At 50.5% G+C, this 25,144-nt stretch overlaps 2 protein-coding genes across 4 annotated transcripts in view; both read left to right on the forward strand.

Annotated features, from left to right (window-relative positions):
* Nucleotides 1-16,022, forward strand: part of RXRG (retinoid X receptor gamma) — a 38,330-nt gene extending 22,308 nt beyond the window's left edge. Inside the window, exons 2-10 of one of the 3 annotated variants that reach the window (XM_088060314.1) lie at nucleotides 2,373-2,632; nucleotides 6,809-6,953; nucleotides 8,193-8,372; nucleotides 10,637-10,797; nucleotides 11,994-12,123; nucleotides 12,757-12,889; nucleotides 13,601-13,692; nucleotides 13,973-14,078; nucleotides 15,347-16,022. In XM_088060314.1, the coding sequence (XP_087916440.1) occupies nucleotides 2,373-2,632; nucleotides 6,809-6,953; nucleotides 8,193-8,372; nucleotides 10,637-10,797; nucleotides 11,994-12,123; nucleotides 12,757-12,889; nucleotides 13,601-13,692; nucleotides 13,973-14,078; nucleotides 15,347-15,494 (1,355 nt within the window). In that variant the 3' untranslated portion in view covers nucleotides 15,495-16,022. The remainder of the gene's footprint in view (nucleotides 1-2,372; nucleotides 2,633-6,808; nucleotides 6,954-8,192; nucleotides 8,373-10,636; nucleotides 10,798-11,993; nucleotides 12,124-12,756; nucleotides 12,890-13,600; nucleotides 13,693-13,972; nucleotides 14,079-15,346) is intronic. The other 2 variants (XM_088060315.1, XM_014257536.2) reach the window with 2 other exon arrangements.
* A 6,034-nt stretch (nucleotides 16,023-22,056) lies between these two features.
* Nucleotides 22,057-25,144, forward strand: part of LMX1A (LIM homeobox transcription factor 1 alpha) — a 42,689-nt gene continuing 39,601 nt past the window's right edge. The window contains exons 1-3 of the mRNA XM_005528679.3: nucleotides 22,057-22,114; nucleotides 22,416-22,530; nucleotides 23,118-23,304. Of these exons, the coding sequence (XP_005528736.1) occupies nucleotides 22,455-22,530; nucleotides 23,118-23,304 (263 nt within the window). The 5' untranslated portion in view covers nucleotides 22,057-22,114; nucleotides 22,416-22,454. The remainder of the gene's footprint in view (nucleotides 22,115-22,415; nucleotides 22,531-23,117; nucleotides 23,305-25,144) is intronic.

Consider the following 25,144-nt stretch of genomic DNA (forward strand, 5'->3'; position numbering starts at 1 on the left):
GCCCTGAGATGTTTTCCCCTTGGCAGGGGCAGGAGCCCACCGTGGGGCTTTCACTGGCCAGCAGCCTCCTCCTTGTGTGAAAGCCTTGCTGTGAGTCCTCATGAATGACCTGGAGCCTCTCTAATGGAGAAACTCAGCAGTGACAGCGCTTCTGTAAGGTCTGGCATAAAAGCAAACAGTTAAGCAACTCTCCTGAGTGTCTTTTCTTATTGGTTTAAATCTTCTGCATGATACTTTCAAAATATGCCCTTTTCTGTGTTAATGGAAAAGGATGAAGAATCATTCTTCTGCTCAGCTCTCCTGGTGTGATAGATCTCTGCCCAATATCCCCTGCAATGACTTACTTTCCAAGCTGAGGAATCCTCAAAGGCAATGTTGTTTACCTAGTTATTTAAAGGGGCGTAAAAGCAAATTCTTTCTAGGTCCGTGCTGCAGATGCTGGGGAGGACTGTGTGTGTGATGGTACCACAGGTGATGAAAAATGCATTTGCTTTGCTCTAAAGCTGATAATGGCCCAAGTCAGAATGGTCATTTTAAGCCCTAAGAAACATCTGTGTGAGCTGAGTGCTTGCTCAGGTAAGGGGAGGAGTCCAGACTAACATCTTCTGCCTGGTGCTGAAGGCACTCTGTCCCTGGGATGAAGGACTTGAGCACTTGGAATCCATTCCAAGGCAGGGGTTTTGCTGTCTGCCACCAGAAAGCAGGCTGTGTGTCTCCCTGATGGTGGCAGGGGGATGTGGGGTGACTCTGTGGCAGCGGGCAGGAGCCCTGGCCCTGTCTCCAGACCGCCTCGCTGCCTCCGAGGCTTCTGCTGTTGTCATTGAGCCGGCTTCCTCTCGCTGCACATCGCTTTCCCACTGGGAGAATTGATCCAAAAAGCCAAAGCAAGAATTGACAAAGACCTTTTCTCCCCCTCCCTCTGCAGAATTAAGTCTGAAGTGGGTTGATAACGGCGGATCGAGTCCTCCTTGACTCTGACAAATGTCTTTAATGTTATTCAGCAAGCTGACCTTTTCCCGTCTTTATTGTGCATCTTCCCTTTGAATCAGATTTGATTGTTACTTCAGGTAGAATAACAAACACTGTCACGTAAATAACTTTGCAATAATGTTAAAAGGAGGAAAAAAACCCACAAACAAACAAAACACCAAAGAAACAAAACACAAAGTAAAGCAATTTGCATTACTTGCAAATGCAATGGGAGAGTGTGTCCTCTGTGCCAGGCCTGAAAAAACCAACTGTGTGACCTTCCCACACAACATCTTTGCCTTGCTCTACTCCAGGGAATGATCTCCTGTGTTGAAAAACCAACAGAGAAATAATGGTTCACAGAAATGTTAATGACAGCTGATGCTAACCAGGGCTGGTGAATTCTAAGGGAGGGAGAAAAGGTCATGTAAATCCTTAAAATGCACCAAGATACACAAGCCATTGGGGCTAGTGGGCATTTGATGCCTAGATACCCTCTGAATATTTGTGACTGGTCTTAGAGAAGACAGTATTCAGGCCTTGGTTGAGCTGTTCACCCTTAGAGGCTGCCCTGAAGTGCCAGTGATCAAAGTTTCACTTTTTTTCTACACCACCTTTTCCTCAGCAGGGTTCAGGGGCAGACTGATCTCGTGGGGCTCAGTTTGGTGATGTGCACTGCAGCTCTTTAGTGTGGAGGGAGCAAACCCTCTGTCCTCACAGCTGTGAGCGTGCCCTGGCACATCTGTGTGGCCAAAGCCTCTGCTCTGATTGGTACAAAAGAGGAAAAATAAAGGATAAATTGGACAAAAAAAAGACAGATTGTCCCGAAACTTGCGTCGCTAGCGTGTCATGAGCCGTTCCAGTGTTGCTCCAGCTCCTGTGGAAGATGCTGGCATCCAGCTTTGAGAGTGAATGTGTGAAATGGCACAGTGGAAACACACGTGGGTGGGAAGGGGGAAAGCTAAGCCATGGGGGCTCGAGGCCAGGGCTGTCTCAAGGAGCAGAGGTGCTTCGTAAGACACGTGGCACATTCAGAGTTGGTGGGAATTTCAGGGTTTCAGAAATGTGCTGTCTCTAGAGCTGGCTTGGAAAAAAGAAAAAGGACCTCAGGGAAGAGGAAAAACCAACCTGAGGCAGGCAGTGGTGCCTTCCTCCAACTCTGCCGAGGCAGCGGAGAGGAGAAGAAATATTTTGTTGTAAAGCATCATCTTCCCAATAAGTTTTGCTGCTGTGCATAGTTCATTTTCCTGTACTATAGCCAACATTTTCTTCTCTTCCCTTTCTAGCGGGATTTGCTGGTTGCTTCTGATGCTGGGCTGGCATTTGAAGCCGACACAACCGCGGCTGGGGCAGCTGGTGGCTGTACGCTCAGCGCCCTTCATCTCTCTGCTTCTCCCTCGCAGATTCCCCCGTGCACGCCAGCTCCACGTCCGTGGGCCTGTCCTCAGGCCTTTCCACAGGGAATCCAGGGGAGGGGCCCCACGGCTACCTGGAGCCCCCCGCCAACGCCTCGCGGGCGCTGCCGTCGCCCATGAACGCCATCGGCTCCCCGGTGAACGCCCTGGGCTCGCCCTACAGGGTCATCGCCTCCTCCCTGGGCTCGCACCCCGTCGCCTTGTCCTCGGCCCCGGGCATGAATTTCGTGGCGCACGCCAGCCCACAGGTGGGTGCAGGCTTTCTTCACTCAGTGCTCAGGATGGGGAAATGCCAAAAGTTGGGAGGGAGGATGGGCTGGCGGTTCCCTGGCCGCTCGGGGAGCTCGTTGGGGTGCGACACTGATAGCTCAGTTCTTTTCTTCGGGACTGAGATTAACGAGAGAGAGACTGTTTTTGTGGTTGGGTTCAGTTATATTCTATTGGGTTATATTATATTATATTTATATTACATATTTACAGATGGTGAGGAGCTATGTACACTAGGCCAAAAAGCTACAAAATGGAGGGATGAAGTATCTCTCCAAGGTCTTTTAAGTGTCAGTTCACCCAGTGATGAAATGCCAAGTAACTTATTTTCACTTATAACCCCATAACTAGTGTCAATAGTTATCATACCATAATATCATATCATCATGTCATTTTTATATGTTATATTTTATATATTATATTTTATATATTATATTTTATATATTATATATTTTATATATTATATATTTTATATATTATATATTTTATATATTATATATTTTATATTTTATATATTATATTTTATCTATTATAGTTTATCTATTATATTTTATATATTATATATTTTATATATTATATTTTATATATTATATTTTATATATTATATTTTATATATTATATATTTTATATTTTATATATTATATTTTATATATTATATTTTATATATTATATTTTATATATTATATATTTTATATACAATATGCTATTATAATGTATAATATATAATATATTTATTATATGATATATAATGTATCTAATGTAGATATAATATGATATATATTATTCTATATATTCGATATAATGTTATTAATGTGTATAATATAATTATATATAAAATATAAAATATAATAATAAATATATTATAATAATTTAATATATGTAGTAATATAATAATATAATAGTAACAATAACCTGTATCCCACAATTTTATCCAATCACCTAATATTACCCAGAAGCTCTAGAAGAAGAAGATGAAAAAGAAGAAGAAAGGCATAACACCCTAAATCCTCCATGTTGTCTCTTATTCACTAATGTAGCTTAAACCCTAAACTCTAACTTTCTCACCCAGTGACTTAATAAAATTCTATCTAACTTGCACACTCACATTCTCAGTTTCTCCACTTAGTTTTAGGAGCTTTCTCCATGGTCTCAGATTAAACTCAGTGTTCTCTTGAGTGTCTGAGCTTGTCAGCACAGATAAAGGAATATTTTCTATGCCTCTGACTCCCAAGATCAGCTCAGCTGTAAAGAACATTTTCTAGCACGTGAATCTGCTTAGATCACCCTTGCACAGGCACAGAGACCACACCACTTTTAAAACACCCTGCAGGATGAGGGAAGAGAGCTAATTTCCAGCTTTGTTCTCGCTGTGGGTGCAGTCCAGCTCCCCTCTGCCGCCTCTGTTTCAGTGTATAATTGCTGTACATGGAAACAGGATAGCCAAGGGCTGCAGCACGTGAAACATTGCCCTTCCTCCTGCAAAAGCATATCTGCTTCGTTTCATTATCTGGAAAGGAGACAGACTTTCTAGGGAGAGGCAAACGGTAATGCTAAATGCCAGCCACCTACCGTGTTGCGTATAAACTTGGCCCGAAGCAAAACAAAGCGTTCCCATCCTTCCTGCCTGTGCTGAGGTTTCCCTTCCAGACAGGAGGGAGACCCAGGTGTTAGGGCTGGTGCCTCCCAGGGTGGCTCTGTGGGATGGAGACATGCTGCTCCAAAAGCCTGGCACCACCTCCTGAGTTTCTGGTGGCAGTGTGGGATTTTTTTGACGGAGAGCTGAAATGTTCTGGGCCTTCCAGATCTAAGTGAAAGCTCTGCCTCTTGTGAGTAAGATTTTGGGTTCTGTTAGTGGGACCTGAAGGTAGGAAGTGCTCAGAAGCCTCGTGGCTCCTGCTGAGGAAAAAGCAAGGAGATGGTCCCCGAGCCCTCTTTGCCCCATACCCTGCTGCTACTCCTTGGAATGCCTGGAGCTCTTCTCAGCGCCTGGAAGGCTGGGAGAGGATGGTATGGGGAGGCCCCTGAAGAGCTCTGAAAGAGGATGAGGTTTGGCTCACCTTTCCCCAGCACCCTCAACTCCTGTGTGGGCCCCAGCTGTCAGCAGTGGGAATGCTGGAGGATCCCTCTTCCCCTTGCACCACCCAGCTGTTCCCCATGGATCTGACGGTATTTGTGCCCGTGACATCAAGGACAGGATGGCTGGAGATGAAATCCTGGCAGTGTTGGCTGGTTGGAAGCCTTTCCTTTGGGATTGGGGATGCTCTGGGAAGTGGCTTCCCCAGCCTGGGCGCCGCGCCAAGTTCCCAGATCCGAGGAGAGGGTTCCATTTGTGTTGCCTCTAATGCAAGGAGACAGCTGGGCCCTGGGGATTCAGCAGGGAGGCAGCTAATGGATTTGGGTTCAAGCAGTTGTCCCAGATATCATACATGATTGCACTTAACCTGCAGGAGTCAAGCTCTAAGGACACTGATGGCTAAAACCGCCCTGTGTGTGTGCCCCTCCCATTCACCCTCTCTCCCTTTTATTGTTTCAAAAAGCGCAGACAGGGAGGAGGAAAAGGTGGTACCTGAGTTCTGAGTGACATTTTAAACCATAAAAAAAGTTCCTCCTGGCTCAGCATTTTGCCAAGGTGATGGACACTTGTGGGGAGGAAGGAGTTTATTTCTCCTTTCCTCGGCCTGGATTTTGAAGCATAAATATTTACGGTTGCCGGTGCCTGCTTTGAGTCTCTGCCACGGAGATCCAACCTCTGTTCCTCTCAACAATTTTTCCCAACACACGTACGTTTTCTAGTGGAGCAAAACAACTTGGCTCCTGATTTTTTTCTGGATAATTTTTGTTTTTCATGTTCTTAAAACCTTCAAAGCTTTGAAAATGAAAGGACAGCAGTGAGGGAAGACAAGAACAGCCTTCACCTTTTCATTTTTCTTATGGCAGGTCCAGTAATTCCAGTGGGATGAACCCTTGTTCTTTACTGAAATTTACCACTTTTTTTTGGTGGGAAATGTGCAGTAAATGGAGAACTTTCAGCAACATGCATGGAATCTACTGTTTTAAATGTTACAGAAGTTGGAATGAAGGCTCGAGCTGGGTCTTCATCCAAACCTTTGTTTTCTATCCCTGCTTCTGCCTTCTTGCTGGGAAGAACTTGAGCTGATAAATTGGCATGATTGCTCCAAACCAACTCAGGGATGGAACAACCATCCCCAGCCCTCAACCCACAGTGGGGAAGGTGATTTGATGGTGGGCTTGGAGGGACATCGGTCTGCCCAGACAGCTTTTGACAAGAGGTGCTCAATGGCCCTTAATCCTCCCTGCCCTGCCCAACCGTGGCTCCAAAGCAAACAGCAATAAAACAAAGCCCTGGGCAACATCAGGCTTTGGTCTGTAATCGATGTGGGTTTGTAACCTTTAACTTCAGCAGCCACGAGCAGCTCCTGGGGATCTCGGCCGGGGGCTCTGCCTCGTTTGCCTGCATCTCACAGCTGCTGATTTTTACATGCTCAGCTCGATCCCTTTTTAATTTTTTTATAATCTGGTAACCCCAAATCTGCCACCTGTGATGGTGTTTGGGAACTTCAGTCCCAGAGAGTCACCAAATGGTACATACGCATTTTCATGTGTGTGTGCAGATACTGTGAGTCAGGGAAACTAACCCACTCAATTTTATTCTACTTTTTTTTTTTTTAAATTTTATTTTAAACACTATTACAGCTTCCCTAGCCATGCAGCAGTGCAGGTTTGATTGTGACAAATCACCTGGCTGCAGAGCTCTTCTTTACTAAGCTGTTAGTGCTTGTGGCTGCCAGCAGCTAGCGATCAGCACCCTCTAATGAAGCAGGCAGGATCCCACCAGCCACATGGCTTGGAGGCTGTAACTGAGCAGCTGAGCTTCCTGCATGCCTTTTTCCAGCTCTGCTTAGTCCTGGCTTTGGTTACAGCACCAGGCAATATCTGCTTTAGTGCCTGCTTAAACCCCTCCTGCTGGATTCAGCAGAGGACCTCTGTCTGCCCACGGCAGCCCCCTGGACTTGCTGGGGATTAGGCTGTGGGGCAAGGCTGGCAGGAGCAGCAAGGGAAGGGTCAGCTCCGTTTGGGGATGGTTTCCTTGAGATGTGAGTCTCTCCCCTCTAACCTCATGGCTTCTGCCTCTGCAGCTCAATGTCCTGAACAACGTCAGCAGCTCGGAGGATGTCAAGCCCTTGCCGGGTCTCCCGGGGATGGGGAACATGAATTATCCATCCACAAGTCCAGGATCCCTAGCCAAACACATCTGTGCCATCTGTGGGGACAGGTCCTCAGGTAGGAGGTTTTCTTTCTTGGGGAAGGCTTTGTGCAGTGGGAACTCTGCTGGTGTCCTGGAGCAAGGCTGATGCAGCTCTGAACAGGCTCGCTGGGGCCGTAGTGGCATTGCAAGATCGTGGCTGGGTCTGGCTGTGTCTGTATTGCAGATTAGTGCCCAAAAGTGGGCAAATCTAAACCCTGTGCTCTTCTCCCTTGTGTGTGTAATCTCATTTTACCTTCTGGCCCTGATTGCCAAAGGTAAATCCATCAAAATCTCTGTGCTCCCATTTGCTTTGTGTGCTTTGTGCTTTAGCTGGGTTCTATCTGTGCCTGGTTTTCTCTTGTACCCCAGTGAGCCTTGCAAACCCTCCCCATGTCAGTGCACCCCATTTGCTGCCTGTGGCTGTCCTGCAGCTCAGATGCTCCACATCATTCCACTGGGATGATGCAGCCCCTCCTTATCACAGGAAAACAGTGGTCCTGTGGTTTGACTGCTGCTGGTCACTGTTGAAAGCTCACTGAAGGCAATTCAGGCCTGCTAAGGTGATAACCCTGCAGCCAGTTCTTTCACCTTTGGATTTGGTTTGGTCTCCTCCACCACGCTGGGAGGAAAGGCAAATACCTGCCTGAATCACGATTTTTGAAGGGTTAAGATTTAGCTAAAGTTAGAAAGAATTTATTATGATCAAGATGTAAGTCAGATAAGCACATGGTAAGTTAATGATTATTAGATGCTTAAACCAGAGCTAATTGTTGTATTATTTGCTATTATGAGCTTGTTTATAGAGGAAAGTGGAGTAAGTGAACTGCTGTAAGAGCAGATTGAAACCAGTGAGAACAATGACCAGCACCTGGACTCTGCACCAATCAAACACCAAGCAGGAGGTCTTGGATGGTGCCAGAGGGTCACAGAGATCTGATGAAGACTCTCTTGACTTCATCCTTTGAAGACCCAATTCAAGAAGAGTTGTGCACGCGTGAAGGACTAACAACCTCATTTTAATGCCGAATGGGGATGGGAGGTGCTGGGGTTGTGCATGTGTGTTGTATGTAAGATTTTGGGAAGTAAATAGAGGGAGGAGAACCTTGTTTGAGGAGGTCATGCCTTTTGGGGATGATCCTTGTGCCACCCACCAGTGAATAAACACCATAAATTTCTAACTTTAATTAGAATTTAGAATTAATTGAATTCTTTGTCCGCGATCGTACCGATTTTTAACGATTCGCGCCTGCCCACCGATTCCCTTGCCTCCCCAGGGAAGCACTACGGGGTGTACAGCTGTGAGGGCTGCAAAGGCTTCTTCAAGAGGACGATCCGGAAGGATCTGATCTACACCTGCCGGGATAACAAGGATTGCCTCATAGACAAGCGCCAACGCAACCGCTGCCAGTACTGCCGCTATCAGAAGTGCCTCGCCATGGGGATGAAGAGGGAAGGTAGGACTGGGGCTGCTGGAAGCAATGGGATTGGAGAAGTTTGCCTTCGTTCATTAGGATAAATCAGGCTCTTGGTGACCTTCCAAGGCTGGTGCATTCCAAAAGCCCGCGCCGAGAGCGTCAGGGCACTGTGGGCCTCGTTACGTAAAGGAAACGAGAATCATAGTTTAGGTTGGAAAAGATTTTGAAGATCAGGCTGAACCATTGGCTCAGCAATGCAGATTCCACCACTAAACCCTGTCCCTAAGTGCCACATCTACCTTTAAATCATCCTTTAAATACCTCTGGGATGGTGACTCAGCCGCCTCCCTGAGCAGCCTGTTCCCATGTTTGACAACACCTGCTGTGAAGAATTTTTTCCTAATGAGGAGAGGGGCTAATAAGGGAAGAGACTGATGGGGAAGCTGTTAAAATACGCTTTTCTTCTCACCTAAACACACACACTGTGAGTAATGAAGCTTTTAATTGTTTTTGACCAAACCTTGCCTCTAATTAGTGACCTTTAATGGCTTGGACCCCTTGGAAAACTGGGGACAACACCCAGAGCTTTCTTGTCTCCTTTGTCAAAAGCAGCTTCCTTTTTTTGTTCTTGATTTGCTGACTTCATTTGTCACCACCTAATTCTTATACTGAAGGATAAGGGTAAATTATTTATTTCTATCTCTAATTTTATAGTTCTCTGTCATTTCCACTCTGAGCCTCACCTGCTGAGCTGGATTGCCTCCCAAATTATACTAACACACGCAAGGTCAGGAAGTGACAACCAACACAGCATTTAAGCTCAATTTTTCTAAGATAAAGGAAGGGAGCTGCCCTCAGGGTAGAATGCTAGCAGGCAGTGTAGCTGTCCCTTTTGGAGGCCATGCTCTTCCCCTATGGAACTGCTCCCTGTGCAGAGCAGAGCCCAGGGAAGCAGCTGTAACACTGGGCATGAGCTGATCCTCGTCCTGTAGCATCCCCAAAGCTGCCTCAAGCTCACAGGGCGGCAGGGGACTGCAAAATGCCAGGCTGGAATCAAAACCTTAATCCCAGGCATAGCTCCCTCTTCCAGCCAGGTGCAAAGTGGTTCAGAGGACCAGGGTGTTAACACAGCTTCCTTTTGCAGAGAGTGAAAATTTAAACCCCAGGATCCTGGTGGATCCTGTGAGAGTTTGGCTGCAGCAATCACAGGGGTTTTTTGGGAGCTGCAGGAACTGGGGGCAGAGTGCAGCTTGAGTTCAGGAGCTGGGTGATGGGACTGGTATTTCCTTGCCATGTTCTTTCTTCCAGTGAGGTTTTGGTGACTTCAGAAACGCTTTCCTGGCTTTTCCTGGCCATTACTCTAAAGAGGACAAGTGTTCCCCCCAGCTGGCTGGCGTATGTGCCCTGTGTTGCCCTCCCTCACAAGCACCAGGCTGGATGCCCCACTGATCCACCTCCTTGCGTGCTGCCATTTCTCCCCAGCAGTGAACTAAACAAACACAATGCCTGCTGGTCACTTCTTAAACAGGATTGTCTCTTTTCCCTTTGGGATTTCTCAAAAAAAAAAAACAACAAAAAAAGTGTACTCAGGACTTCTGTTGCGCACAGGGGCTGGCATACAAGATACACAGGTCCTGCACCAACCTGTCCTACACACAGCAGCCCTGGGAGTTAATAACTGAGCTTTGGAGAGAAATTCATGATTCTGTGCCTTCAGTCAGTAGCTATTTTGGAAAACACACAGAGAGGGGGAGAGGAGGGAGTGAAGCTGTTGGGGTGCTGATGTAGAAGGAACTTTCTTGTGGGGATGATTAGGAAGAGAGGTGACGCCAGGGCTGGGTTGGATTTCGTTCACACAAGCAGCATGTGTGAATCCAGCTGGGGGTTTGGGACTGTCTAGCCCTGCTGCTGGATGCTCTGGCTGCTGTGGGATTGTTGGAAGCAGAGTGGGGCTGTTGGAAGCACGATGAGAGCACAAAAATCTTGTATGTGAGTGCTGGGTCCCTCCTGCCTCCTCCAGCACCTAATGACAGCCGAGGCCAGGCTGCCACCTGGAGGTACCAACTCCTCTTCCCTCTGTTCTGGAGCTTCATACTTTGGAAACCACAATCTTTTGTCAAATTTGGAGGCTACTGGCCTGCAGCAGCTTCAGAGTTCTTGGTGTGGGGGCAGCCATTTGAATGGGCATACATGTGAAATACCCGCTTATTTTCTGTTCTCCCGCTCCTGAGGGGGTTTCTCCTCCCACCTGTGGGGAGGTGAGCGTTGCTGTGGGTGTGGAGAGCCGTGTTTGTGTCCCACAGCTGTGCAGGAGGAGAGGCAGAGGAGCAGGGAGCGCAGTGAGAACGAGGCCGAGTCCACCAGCGGCGGCAGCGAGGACATGCCCGTGGAGAGGATCCTGGAAGCCGAGCTGGCCGTGGAACCCAAAACGGAGGCGTACAGTGATGTGGGCACAGAGAGCTCGGTAAGAGCCACTGACACCTCCTGCAGCCAGGGAGGAGGGGATTTGAGCAGAAAAAAACCCTCAGTGCTGAACAACAAGCATTTTACAAGGGGGTTTTTCTTCACGCCACCTAAAAATCACCAACAGTTTTTTCTTTTGGAGCTACTCAAATCACGACTGAAAAACAGCCTGTATGTTATTTTCCAAGCTTTTTTTCTGGGTTTTTTTTTTTTTTTTGCCAAGTCTCCTTTAGTTTCAATGAGTAGATAAGGAAATAGATGCTGGAGGTGCTGGCTTTCACATGTGCTTAGCCCTGAACACTTCTTGTCTGCCCCTGTGACCAGCACTGGGGTGGAGCTGGGTTTACTGCTGTGATTTTTGATGGTTTGGGTAAAACTGCTGCTCATGCCCATTCAGGGGTTGCTCCCTGGCTTTTAGATGTGCCCTGGGGAGCAGGACTGCAGCTGGCCACGAGGAACTTGCTTTGCAAAGGACAACAAGCAAACAGAAAAGCTTGATGCCTTAGGATTTTAGCTTTTACATTTTTCAAATCCTGTACTGCTTTAGAGTGTAACTCTAAACTCCATGTAGAGTGTTATATGAGTATAACTCATATGAGTTACAGAGTGTTAAAGAATGTAACTGTCTTCACATTTTGGTCAGACAAAACAATCCCTCCAGGCCTGAAACTCAAGGACACCTCACTGCCTCAGGCCCCAAAAAGTATAAACAAAAGTGAATTATGGGGGAGCAAACTGGGGGTAAATTACTTCATTACCTGAAGCTGTAATTGGAGGATTAACCCCTGATATGTAAATGGGCCAAACTTAAATTGTCTGAAAAACTCATGACCATCTTAGGTGTAGCCCCTTCTGGAGGCTTTTGACTGCCCAAGGTGTACCTATTGAAAGCCTTTAATAAATACCCACTTTTATTCTCTTAATCTTGTCTAGATTCTGCTCTAGGTGGCCCCTCCAAGGCATCAAGCTGACTTGGCTGGCTGCAGAGGGGATAGTGGTGACAAATATCTGCTCTTCCCAACAGCCAGAGATTATTGGGAACCTTCTTCCAACCCAGCTGAGGTTATTGGCAGTTGGAGTGTTGTACTTGTGGTGTTAACTCGATACAGGCGCAGATTGTGGTCATCAAAAGTGTTTCACTGATCAATTCTCCCCTTTTTCTCTGCTCTTTTCCTTTCTGATACCCCTCTTTGTTAGACAAACGACCCTGTCACCAACATCTGCCACGCTGCTGACAAACAGCTCTTCACACTCGTGGAGTGGGCCAAGCGCATCCCCCACTTCTCCGACCTGACACTGGAAGACCAGGTCATTCTCCTCCGGGCAGGTAATGTCCCTCACCTGTGGCTGTCCCTGCTGCCCCTGTTCCTGTTCCTGTCCCTTCTCTGGGCTGTGTGCAGCACCAGATGGTGGATGTGCAATCCTGAGCCAACCCGTTCCTGCATCTCCGGTTCTGAGACACGAGGGGAGGTTGGCCGAGGTTGTGGATGGAGCAGTGGAGTCTGTTGTTCATAAAGGGATTGCAGTTGCTAGGAATATGTTTTTCAGGAAGAAAACCCAGAATTTTCCCCCTTTCTTCTGTTGTAATTTTTATTTTTTTCCCTTTGAGCCAATTTCTGCTCGTTGCTTGCTGCTGGTCAGGGTCATAGAATCATAGAATAATAGAATAATAGAATATCCTGAGCGGGAAGGAACCTGCAAGGATCATCCAAATCCAGCTCCTGGCCCTGCCCAGAGCAACCCCAAGAATCACACCATGTACCTGAGAGCATTTTCCAGATATTTCCAAGGGACAGGCCACCCCTTGCAGCGTTGGCAGGGGGTGCAGCTGGTACCCAGGGGTGCCAACTCTCCTTTGAGTTTAGTCTAGAGCCAGCAGGGAGAAACCAGCTCTGCTGCTCTGTGCAGGACTGATTTTTGGCTGGACTGCCTCATGTGTCCTGCACTCCTGTGCTTGCAGGCTGGAACGAGCTGCTCATTGCCTCTTTCTCCCATCGCTCCGTGTCGGTGCAGGACGGGATCCTGCTGGCCACGGGCTTGCACGTGCACCGCAGCAGTGCCCACAGTGCTGGAGTGGGCTCCATCTTCGACAGGTACGTGGTCCTGTCACCCCCCAGCAGGGGTGGCCAGGCTGGCTCTGCCTTCCCCTCTGCACGGGAAACGTGTCCTTGAGGGGAACTGGAGCAAAGCCTTTGAGCAGGGGATGTTTGACTGACTTAAAAGAACAAGAATGGGGTAAAAGCGCAGTGGGATTTTCAGCTGCAGAAGCAGATGCTGGGTTGGGTGTGCAGGGGGAGGAATGCTCCTCTCTCTCTCTCTCTCAAGTTTGCTGTAGCTGTATCTAGGCCTAATACTGCTCACCAAGAGCTTTAGATGGCAAAGCCTTAAGCCCCAAATTGCTTGTGTAAGAACTGCACAGGTGTTGTCCCTGCCATGCCTGCTCCCTGCCTGGCAGGACACTGCCTCACCACTCTTCACACACCTGGCACGTGTGAGGACAGTGCCCACGTCTTGCACTACACGGTAAAAAGTGGAGAAAACCCACGTGGTTTTCCTGGAGTGAGTGCAAATTGTGAGTGCTGTGTGCTGAACAGAGTGAGAACAGGAGCAAGTTTGATGTTCAGGTCCCTGGATATTGCTGGTGCACCTGCAGAACAGCAGTGTGGGGCATGGCAGTGCCTCAAAGACGCCTCCCTTCCCACAGAGCAGAATTGAGGGTATTCCCAGTGCCTGTCCCAGATGCTTTTCAGTGGAGAAACTGGTCTCTGACTGATTGTCTGCTCACCCATGTCCCACTCACACAGGGTTTTGACAGAGCTGGTGTCCAAAATGAAAGACATGCAGATGGATAAGTCGGAGCTGGGGTGCCTGCGAGCCATTGTCCTGTTTAACCCAGGTAAGTCTGAGGCTGGGGACAATCCCAGGTGACAAACACTCCCTCTGGGCCACAGCAGGTCACTGTGACAGTGAGCATCGGGGCTGCAGACACATTTCATGCTTTGGGTTGGAAGGTTCCTCGAGGATCATTCCAAGCCCCCTGCAATGGGCAGGAACACTTCCCAGATTTGTCCCAGTCCCTGGACACACAATTAAAGAGGGTGTGAGTCCTCTCCTGTCTGTGAAGACCCCCTTCTTGCAGAGATTCTTTCCCCACCTGTATTTTCTCCCTTGACCAGATGCCAAGGGTTTGTCCAGCCCCTCAGAAGTGGAATCTCTGAGGGAGAAGGTCTATGCCACGCTGGAAGCCTACACGAAGCAGAAGTACCCCGAGCAGCCAGGGCGGTGAGTGCCCACCCTGGAGAGAGGAGACTGAGGCTCTGCCTGAGCCACAGTGCCAAATCCCAGCCTTTAGGGTGCCGTTGAGATGGAATTTTGTTGCTTTCCAATCCAATCCTACCCTCTGCTGGCCGAGCTCTCGAAACGCCGGCAGCTGGGTTGGTCCCCACCACTGCCTGCAGTATCTTCTGCTGGTTTTGGCTCTCGCTGGTACCACAAACACTGCAAGGTGTTGAGATGTTCAAATCTTGGTGGGAGAATCTGGATGTATCTCTTCCCTCTTCCCTTTTTTTCCCTCTTCCCTTTTTTTCCCTCTTCCCTTCCCTTTTTTCCTTTTTTCTTTTTTTTCCTTTTTTTTCCCCTTTTTTTCCCCCTTTTTCCCTTTTTCCCCTTTTTTCTCTTTTTTTTCCTTTTTTCCCCCTTTTTTCCCTTTTTTCCTCTTTTTTCCTCTTTTTTCCCCTTTTTTCTTTTTTCCCCTTTTTTTCCTTTTTTTTTTTCCTTTTTTCCCCATTTTTTTCCCCTTTTTTTCCCTTTTTTTTTTTTTTTTTTTTTGTTTTTTTTTTTCCCTTTTTTTTTTTTTTTTTTTTTTTTTTTCCCCTTTTTTTTTTTTTTTTTTTTTTTTTTTTTTTTTTTTTTTTCCTTTTTTTTTTTTTTTTTTTTTTTCCCTTTTTTTCCCCTTTTTTTCCCTTTTTTTTTTTTTTTTTTTTTTTTTTTTTTTTTTTTTTTTTTTTTTTTTCCCCTTTTTTTTTTTTTTTTTTTTTTTTTTTTTTTTTTTTTCCCTTTTTTTTTTTTTTTTTCCCTTTTTTTTTTTTCCCTTTTTTTTTTTTTTTTTTTTTTTTTTTTTTTTTTTCCCTTTTTTTTTTTTTTTTTTTTCCCTTTTTTTTTTTTTTTTTTTTTTTCCTTTTTTCCCCTTTTTTTTTTTTCCCTTTTTTTTCCCTTTTTTTTTTCCCTTTTTTTTCCTTTTTTTCCCTTTTTTTCCTTTTTTTCCCTCCCCCCCCCCCCTTTTCCCCCCCCTTTTCTCTTTTTTTCCCCTTTTACCTTTTTTCCCCTTTCCCCTTTTCCCTTTCCTTTCTCTTTTAAAAATGCCAAATTCTGTTTTGGAATGGTACATATTCCCTCCACACGAGCCAGCAAATATTTATCTTGAAAGCTTAAGGGAATCTAATTCTGAGAATGCCCCAAACTGGTTTTTTTTTTGGGAGAATCTGGGCTGGTGCAGGCTTGGAAATAGGTGGGAGAGGGCAGCCAGTGCCTCTGACTCTGCTCTTCCCCAGGTTTGCCAAACTCCTCCTGCGCCTGCCGGCGCTGCGGTCCATCGGGCTGAAGTGCCTGGAGCACCTCTTCTTCTTCAAGCTGATTGGAGACACCCCCATCGACACCTTTCTCATGGAGATGCTGGAGACACCCCTGCAGGTCACTTGAGGGTCTGTCAGGCCAGACCCTGGTCCCCTGTGCCCCTGCACAGCCTCCCACCCCTCTGCTCTGGAGCCTGTGAGAGCTCCAGAGATGTCCTTCGCCCTCCTCAGTGGGATTGTCGTGGTTTTGTACAGCTGTAAATCACCCCCTCGAACCCTCCCTGGCCTGTCTGGGGCAGGGAGGGGGCCACAGATCCTCCAGCTAACCATCCCCCTGCCCCCCTGTACAGATAATTGCTTTAAATTATTTTTTCATTCTCAATAAAAGTCAACGAAACGAATAAAATAGTATTGAGTGAGGCACTGGTTGGAGCTGGGAGAGCAGTGTCCTCTTTGTGGTCACAGGTCCAGCTTGGGATGGGGCTGAGGGTCCCTCCTGACACTTTTGGGGAGCCCAAATCAGGGCAGGAATGTCACTTGTGCTGATGGACACTGTCCTCTGGAAGACAGATATTGCTGCTTCTTGTTTCTGCTAAGGAAAGACCTAGAGAAACTTGCTGCTGTGAATGAAAACATTTCATTCCACCGTCTTAAAAAGAAACTCCTGGACTCTTGGAATTCTTTGAAGTTTTAAAGTAATATTAAAAGTAATTTTTTTATGTGTGAGGAATTGGTTAGTTTGGTTTTTTATTTTGGTTTTCTTTTCCGAGCTAGTCTAGCTACTGACAAAAGAACCAAAGTGTTTCATTTTGGTCCAGGTGATGCAGACCTTGTGTGCTCAAGGATAACTTTCCATTTTCCTGAAGCTTCATGCATATTTTTCTTTTTATTTCATTTTTTTTTCCTCCCTCCATATTTTTCCCTGGAACCCCAAATTTTTCATCTCACACTTCCACGAGTGAAACCTGCAGCACAAGGCACCATCCTCAAAAAAAACCTGCCTGGTTCTTTGCCCTGCTCCAACAGCACCGCTGGAGCTCCCCATCGCAACCGAGCTAACCAGAGTCAAACGAGTTAAAGACATTAATTTGTTCAATATGCGGCACTTATCCTGGTGGGAAAATGTCCTCCCAGGAACCCAGCGAAACTGTCTGTATTATTATTCATAAAACAGGTGTAGTGTTAAGTGATCTGCCCCTCCTGACCCTCTCAGCAGACAGTGGGGTGGGATGCAGCTTTGGCTGTCCGCGTGACAGATTGCGACGCTGCCGGCTCGGCGAAGTTCGAGGGAGAGGAGGACTGACAACAGAAAAGGAAGAAGGATAAAAACGAAACGTTTTGTTAAAGCTCCCACACGGGGACATGATTTATTTTCCAGTATTTTGCTGAGAGGAGGAAAAGGAGAATTTAACAGAGCGGAGGAAAAGAGGGAAAACCCCAACATTATGAAAACGCTTTAATTTTTTTTTTTTCCCTCCTGAGAAAAACCCCAGGAGAATTTCAAAAGATGTGAAAAGCACTGACCAAGAATCTATTTTTTAATTGAAAAGGTAATTTTTCAGGTGAAAGAGAAGTGTTTAAATACAGAAAATAAACAACCTGCTCATTGTAAAACGGTTGCTGGAATTTGAGGTGCTGCACACAGGCTCTGCTGGGGTGGTACCACACCACTCTCCTGGTCAGATGGAACAAGAGGTCACCTCCAGCTTGGGCTGCTCAGGCTTCCCCCTCTAAGAGATGTAAACTTCTAAGAACTGGTCACCAGCTGGCTGGGTTGGGTTTCTTTTCTGATTGATGCTGATCTCAATCCACTGTTTGTAAACAAATCCAGCCCGCTGCCTGTGATATTTCGATGCTGGAAGTGATAGGATATGGTCACCAAAATGGGGCAGGAATTCCAGGTGGCTGCTGGACACCCTCACTCTCAGCAGTCTGTGTTCTGGGCCACAAGGTCTCCAGGCTGCAGTTTGAGCAGGGCTTTGGCCTGTTTCTCCAGATGACCACCGGGATTTTGGAAAAATTTAACGCACAGCCCACCATAAAGTCCCCCACCCTGTGTCTGGCAGGGAATAGAGACCGTGACTCTCCCTGTGGCCTCTGTGAATAAGACACCACTTGCTCATCTGAAAGTGCCACGAGCAAACCAAAGTTCTCTGCAGAGGAAACAAGTCATGGAGCAACCCAGCTCTATCTGCAGTCACCGGGGAGCTGAGGGTTGATGCAGTCTCCTGGCTTTGGTCCCAACCCTTGGATTCCTCATTCATGTTATAGACCTCTCTGCAGGGGTGTTGTCCCAGAGCTGTGCTTCCCCAAGCCTTGCAAAGTGTAGGAGTGGGTCTTTGGATACCCTGAGGAACAAATCCCACAGCAGCTGGGAATAACTCACTGATGTGGTTTATCCTCCTAGGAGTTGCTGCAGGAGGACAGCAGCTTGGCATGGCTGGAGCCTCCTCAATCTTCAGCCCTGGAAAAACCTGATTTTCATAAAAGAGTAGAAATCACGATCATTGATCAGCCAAAGAAAGCTTCATCCAGTCATTGGTTACCTCATGAAGTCACTCAGAGCCTCAGATTGAGCTCAGATGACTTTTCCTTTGGGATTGATAAACAAGCCAGGCTGTGGGAATGACTGGTGCAGGGCCATTTTCTCTTTGCCACCATGCATCACATCTCATGAGCATCCCGAGTTAGCAGCAGGTCCCCCCCACCATGGACAAGCTTTGGTCTGGTGTACAGGCCAAATGTGTCAAAGCATTTATTAATTCTGAGCTGCTCCCTCTGCAAAGCTCTGTGGAGGGGGCTTAAAAAAATAGTGGAGTTTTGGGTTCTGTAGCAGCTGCTTCGGTTTCTACTGAGTGCAACAACAGCATTTCTGGATTAAGGATAAAAAAAAACACATCTCAAAGGATAAAAGTTCGGGCTGGTTTATGTTCAGTTTGACTCTGGGCTCCCTGATGGATTGAGTGATTCAGGGGCACATCCTGACACGATTCTCAGATACCAACAGTGTGAATCCAGCTGAGTGCCACCAGCACTGACCTTTTCTCAAGGTCTTCTTGTCTGGACTGGGCCTGGACTGGGCCTGGACTGGGCCTGGATTGGGCCTGGACTGCCTTCTCCATCTCACCCGAGCTTCCCTGAGACATTCTCTTTGCTGCCTGATTGCTCTGCTCCTCCCCTCCCAGCTCTCTGCTGTCCCATCAGAGGCCCAGCTGGGAGGCTGGAGGGGCTGTGCTCGCTTGGGAGCTCTTGGAGCACCAGAGGGCACAGGGAGGAGGGGGAGGAAGAGGAGGCTCCCCAGAGCTGCTGCTGATGGCAGTGGGAAGCAGTGTGTGTATCCCCTTTGATGGCAAGGTACATTTTGGTGGAAAGCATGATAGAGAAGCCCAGGTGTTTACCAGCATGAGTGGACAAAGACCAACCTCTATCTAAGCAAGGCCAGTGGCTGCCACTTCAATTCTCTCTGCTCCCTTCCTGTGCCCTCTGTGCAATCACCTCTACCTGAGACAGGCTTGGTCTGGGGGATTTCAGTGGTAAAACGAGAGGATTTCAGTGGTAAAACGAGAGGATTTCATCACCCTGGGGCTATCTGACAGCCTCGTGGCTGTGGGCTGGTCTCTGGCTTGCCTCTCTGCCAGGCTGGCCAGCCCAGCTGGCTGTGCAGCTGCTGGTGCCTCTGAAGGGCTGTGAGGGTGGCAGAAGGAGAGGGAGGTGTGCTCCTTGCAGGGGTGAGGATGGTTCTGGTGCTGGGTGAGGCTTTTTCTTCTGCCCCTGGTTGGCTTCGGGCATTCGAGGCACCTGCATGATGCTGGCCCAGTGACTCCTGTCCCAAGGGAGGTGGCTCATGGCCATCTTCTCCCTTGGTCTCCTGCATGCCTGCTTCTGGGGCCAGCCCTGCCTGCTCCCGGGTGTTCCTGCATCTGCTTGGCTGGGCAGAGTTAAGGTGATGCTGGAGGAGGGATCTGGCTGCTGCTGTCTGGAGCCAGGGGCAGCTGCTGAGTCTGTGGCTACCTGGGAGCCGAGTGCTGCTGATCCCCTTCCAGCAGTGAGCAGTGGGGACCTGCACAAAACACGACAGCTGGGCAGCCCCAGCGGGGAGACGGCTGGGGAAGGATGTGCAGCCCCTCTGCCAGCGTTGTGGCCTTGTTAATTCGCTTGGTAGCTTCTGTTTAATGCAGTTCTCCAGCAACACCCACTTTTTGCAACACCTGGCTGCCTGCAGACCCTACAGCTAGAAGGAGAAAGGCAAGACCTGCTTTTCCTCTGGTTTAATTCTCTTTGGCTGCCAGTGTTGTGGGCTTCTGCCCCTGCTTCAGCTCTGAGTGAGCTAATAATGGAAACTGGTCCTCAGAGGCTGTAGTGAGCTGCCTGAAATACTCCCCCCATGTTTTGTAGGTGTTGAAGGTGCACTTTGGGAGTGAGGGGATTTGGAGTGTATTCCTTGCATATTTTACTGGTTCACCTGGTGATCACCTTTTGCACGAGGCCAGGTGTGCTTCAGTACCTGTGTGGGAGCTGGTGGATGTGTAAATCACAAGCTGCAGCCTCCCTGGTGTTACACAGCCCCCAAACCTGATCCTCATAGACCAAGCTGGGAATTGTACGTGAGAGCTGCAAGGGGAGACAGTCTCCAGACCCTCCTCATGTGGAGAAGAGGAGGAGAAGGAAAACCATGGGGTGGCAACATCCAGGAAGGAATGACTTCCCCTCCCAGCTGCTCCTGCATCTCTGAGCAGAGCAGATCAGGTGGGCGGTCTGAGTCTGCAAGAAAAGTGCCCTGCACAGGGAGACAGATTTTAGCAGGGCTAGTGGATGGTATTCCCACTTCACGGGGCTGCCATGCCCTGGCTGTGTAAGGAAAATGCGCCCTGCACAGCTTTGTGGGTGGGATGGACAGAGTGGTGGAGCTGGGCTGGTTTGCACAGGCAGGAAGAGCAGCATGCAGTGCTTGGAGCCCCTGGTCACACTGCAGTCCTTGCTGGGCTGGTGACTTGGCAAGGTGGCTCCAGTGGATCTGGCTACACTTGGCTGTAGCTGCTCAGTGACCTTCAGGAGAGCCAAAGACAAAGGTGTCAGAGCCTGGTGCCTCCCTGCTGCAGCCCAGCTTTCCTGGATGCAAGTGGTCAGAGGTGTTTCACACCGACCCGTGTGACGGTACCAAGGCTTTCATGCCCGAACTCCCGGTGGAGTTATCCTGGGATCCTCAGTAGGGCTGTCCCAGGAGCGCGTTTCCCTCTCCCATGGGATTTTGGCAGGGCGGTGAGCTGCCTGTGCTAACCGGTGGCCTCTCTCCTTCCTACGAATTCCCAGAGGACACGACCTCGGTCCCTGCATCACCCACGTCATCTGTGTGTGCGGGGCACTTGGTGGTGAGGATGCCCCACAGAGAGGCGGGGAGCGCATCTGCCCCTGGTGCCAAGGTCAGCGGTGAACACAGGAGGTGAGGCCCCTAAAAGCCTCCCATCCTCCGCGATCCTACAGCGGGTCCCTCGCAGCTCTGCCGCCGTTTCCCTGCTCGCCGGCCGGGGACGGGGGACCCATCCCTCCTCCGTGCCGGGGAAGCCGCGGATCCCCGTCCAGGCTGCTCCGGCAGCGGCAGGTACGCGGCCCCAGCCCCGCTGAGGAGCGCTCCGACCTGCGGGGCCGTGAAACTCCCCGAAAAAACAGCGAAACCCCCCAAAGCAGGAGGGAAGGGAGTGCCGGGCAGGACGGGAAAGCGCCGAGGCTGCGGGAAGGCTCCAAGTTTCATCTTCCCCGGCCGGGCGGGATCGTTCCTCCTCGGGCTTCCCCTCCCCGAAACCGATGCGGTTTGGCGGAGCTGGAGCTCCGCTTCCCCGGGGCCCCGCGGAACCGGCGCCCGGAGCGGACCGAGCCCCGCTCGGCGCCAGGGATCACTGGCTACGAGCCCTCCGGGGCAGCTCTCCGGCTTTGGTGTTGGGATTTTCTTTGTTGTTTTTATTTCTTTTTTTTTTTTGGTGGTTTGGGGTTTTTTTGTGTGTGTGTGTGTTTTTTTGTTTTGTTTTCCTCCTCCCAGCACTCATTTTCGTGAAACACTCCGGAGCAGCGGGAGCGAGGCGCCCGGGGCGATGCGCAGCGCGGGGGAGCGCATCCCCGCCGGACAGGGGACCGGCTTTCCCCAAAAACTGCCGGCCTGGGCTTCTCCTGGAAGTGGGGCTTGATTTCCAGCCGGTTTGATTACTGGGAGAGACGCGGTGGTGGGGCACCACCCTCTACCTCTTTTTTTTTTTTTTTTCTTTTCTTTTCTTTTCTTCCCTTTCCTCCTTCTTTTTGGCTTTCTAAGAAAAGAAGGATAAAAAGCCAGGGAGCGGAGGGGAGCCGGGGCCAGGCCGAGCCGTGCACCCCGGAGCCGGGAAGGGCCGCCGGCCCCTCGAGGCGTGGCGGGGCCGGTGCCTGCAGCCAGGCAGGAGAGCGGGGAGGAAACTTATTTCGAGTGGGGTGGAGAGGGGAGGGCAGGGGGTGGGGGTCGGGCAGGGAGGTATCAGCTCCAGGAAATGTGCCTTGGCAGCAGTCGGACGGGCGCTTCCCCGCAGGTTGGTGCGCTCCTCTCCGGAGCCGTCCAGGGAGCCGCGGCTCGCTCCGCACCCCGGGCAGCGCCGGCGGCGGGGAGGCGAAGGGGGGCGAGACAGCCGGGGAGGCAAGAGGCGCCGCAAGACCCCCCAGGTGCGGTGCCTGCGGACGCCTCTCCCGCCGGCTCCTCGCAGGAAGGCACCGCCCGAGCCGCCCCAGGTAAGCGGCCGAGCCCCGCCGACGGCAGCCCCGCATCCTCCCGTCCCGCATCCTCCCGTCCCCGGCCGCGGGGGGCCCGGCTCCGGCCGCCTCCCCACGTCGGGGCTGGGGGGCTGTTGCGAGCCCGGCCGGGGCAGCGGCTGCGCGGCCGGAACGCCCCGGGGTTCTCCCCGAGGGGTTCTCCCGTTGGGAGGGAGGAGGCAGCGCGGCGCCGGCCGGCGGGCGGGCGGGGAGCCGGGGCGGGGAAGCCCCGGCCGGGGGCGGCCGGGCTGAGCGCGGTGTGTCCGGGCTGTGTTGGCAGGCGGGCGGTGCGGCCCCTCGCCCGGCCCGGCTCCCCACCATGCTGGACGGGCTGAAGATGGAGGAGAGTTTGCAGAGCGCCCTGGACCCTGCGACCCCCTTCTCCTCCTTGCTGGGTAAGTCGGGGCACCCCGCTTGCCCTCCTGGGGACCCCGCAGGGCGGGGCACGGCCGGGCGGGCCCGAGCGATGGATGGGCACGGGGGATTAGGGAGGCCCAGGGCAGCTTTCCGCGGCTCGTTCCTGCCCGGCGCCGCGCCTCTGCCTTCGCCCGGGGTGTGCCCCCGGCGCCCGCCTTCGCCGCTCCCGCTTCATTCCGCGATCGCATTAAATTGTGTGTCCCCCTGGCCTCCCCTTGTAACGAAGGGCTCTCCTTCGTATCGAGCAATAAATAATTCACTTTTTCTTTTTATCTTCGTTTTAACACCGCTTTCGACCGGTCGCCCTCTCTCTGAGCTGCTGCTCCGCTGCCGCCTTTCCAAGAGGAACGAAATTGGGGGCGATCTGCCCCCCCCGGAGCTGCCCTAAGGCACGGGTCCCTCCTGGATCCCGCAGCAGCTCCCCGCTCACCCCCGTCCCCCCGCGACCCACGAGCCCGTGCGGGGGAAGCGAGAACCGCGGGACCCTCCGTGCGCCCCTCTCCCGGCTCCTCTCCCCGGCCGCCTTTCCCTCCGCCCACCCCAGCCCCCGGCTCCTTCCCCGCAGGCAGAGCCGCGACCCCCAAATCGGTGTGCGAAGGGTGTCAGCGAGTGATTTTGGACCGGTTCTTGCTGCGCCTGAACGACAGCCTGTGGCATGAGCAGTGCGTCCAGTGCGCGTCCTGCAAGGAGCCCCTGCAGACCACCTGCTTCTACCGCGACAAGAAGCTCTACTGCAAGCTGGACTATGAGAAGTAAGTGTCGCTTGCCCCTCGGGGAGCCCCCCTCGCTCTGTTCTCACCGCCCACAGAGTGCCCAGCAAAAGCTTGTGCGGGGACTGGTGTCCCGCTGCTGCTCCCCGCTTGCCCTGTGTGTCCCGGGAGGTGTCAGCCCTTACTGCGCTGCACGGCGAGTTCTGCTTCTGCCCCACGGTCTCCTTGCGGCCCCGGTTCTCCCCTTTTTTCGAGGTGTTTCGTTGTGCTCAGGTTGTGGCCTGGGGATTGGGGGTGTTTTGTTGGGAGACCCACGGTAACTCCAGGTCTGCGCAGGGACGGGGCCGAGCATTTTTCCCCTGGCTTTATTTTCCTACGGAGCATCTGCAGTAGGAAAGTTCTATCCTCCCTGACCTGGCCCTGGACGAGGCTATTATCCCAATATCCTCACAGGCAGGGAAATGTTATTGCTCTCCCCCCTGGCTGGTGGGGAAACTGAGGCACTCAGCAGGAACCAGGGAAGGCCCTGCTGAATTCAGAGTGTTGTCTGTCAGGCAGAGGCTTTTCCTGCATCCGTGTGTGTGATGGTGAAAAAATCTGGGTGTTAAAGCTCCCAGCCCTGACGCTTTCCCCTTTGGAAATGTGAGGCTGGGGGGAAATACAGTGAGAAAATTCCTTTTCTTTTTTAAAAGAAAAACCATTCCAGTGGGAATGCAGAGAAGGCTGCTGAGTCTTTCCTCCCCTGCAGCTGCTTTCGTTTTTTCCTGCTCATCCTGCTCTTGCTGTCCTTTCCGGACCCCGCTGCCTGGCCGAGTTTCGGAGCTGTTAAATTTTTGTTGCCTCTGGGCTGGTTGTTTCTTGAGGAGGGTGTAGGTGGGGGGCCGGATCCCTCGCTATGGCGATAGCACGGCTGTCGAAGCCCTGCAATTTAAATCCCTTTTTTTACAGCAGAAAACCGCGATCGTCGATGCTCTCATCCCTGGCCTCCGACGCGCTGGCGAGCGTGCCGGGGTCTAGCCCAGCTCCAGGCCTTTTTAAAGTTGGGGTTTGGGGTTTTTTTGGTTTTTTGGGGTTTTATTCCCCTCCTTTAAATCCCGTATTGTGGGTCTGAGTTTAATCACTATGGATACAAGGCAAATTGAAAGCAGAATTTGTGCGCGTGACCTTGTTTTCAAATGTTTACGAAAGAGCGGAAGAATTAGCTGCCGTGAGAGTGGAGAGAGCTGTGCCACGGGGTGGGTTTTTGGAGGCAAAAAATTTGTTGAGGTTGGGTGCTCTGCTTGTTTGTCTGTAGAAATTTGGCTACTGGTTCCCATACATTTCCAACACGACTTAATTCTCATTTTCTGCTTTATCGGTATTTTTGTTTGGACCATCAAGGGGAAATTGGGGTGACTGTCGCCCAGAAATGCCTTTCCAGCTTGCAGCACATGTGGATTTTACTCTTGACTGCAGCTTGCGAGCTCTTGAAGTGGCTCCAACCTGAAACCCTCCTGTGATGTCTGTTGGCCGCGAAAGAAACCGGTGCCGCGGTTGGCTTCTTGCTGTGCCCATCTATCTCACTGTTGGGATGGACGAGGATGATTGCAGGGAAAAAAAATGTCACAAATTTTTCCTGGGGTCCAGTGATAGCACCATTTTTCCTGGTTTATTTCCCGGTTGTGTTTGGGCTGGTGACTTTTTCCCGAGCCGGAAAGCTCAGGCTCTGTGACGGGCGGTTTCCCGAGGTGTGATGGTTTTAACCCCAACTCACTTCTGGCCTCTTCCCCTCCTGCCCCTGCCTGCCTCTTGCCATCGTGTCATTGTCCCCTTGCATTTAATATTAATTCTTTCAGCACGAGGGTGCTGGTTTGTGTCCCCTCTCCTTTCATCCTCCCTGCAG

This window comes from Pseudopodoces humilis, chromosome 10 (assembly GCF_049639895.1).
Source record: "Pseudopodoces humilis isolate 2021_Gansu_Grassland_sample_001 chromosome 10, ASM4963989v1, whole genome shotgun sequence".
NCBI lineage: Eukaryota > Metazoa > Chordata > Aves > Passeriformes > Paridae > Pseudopodoces > Pseudopodoces humilis.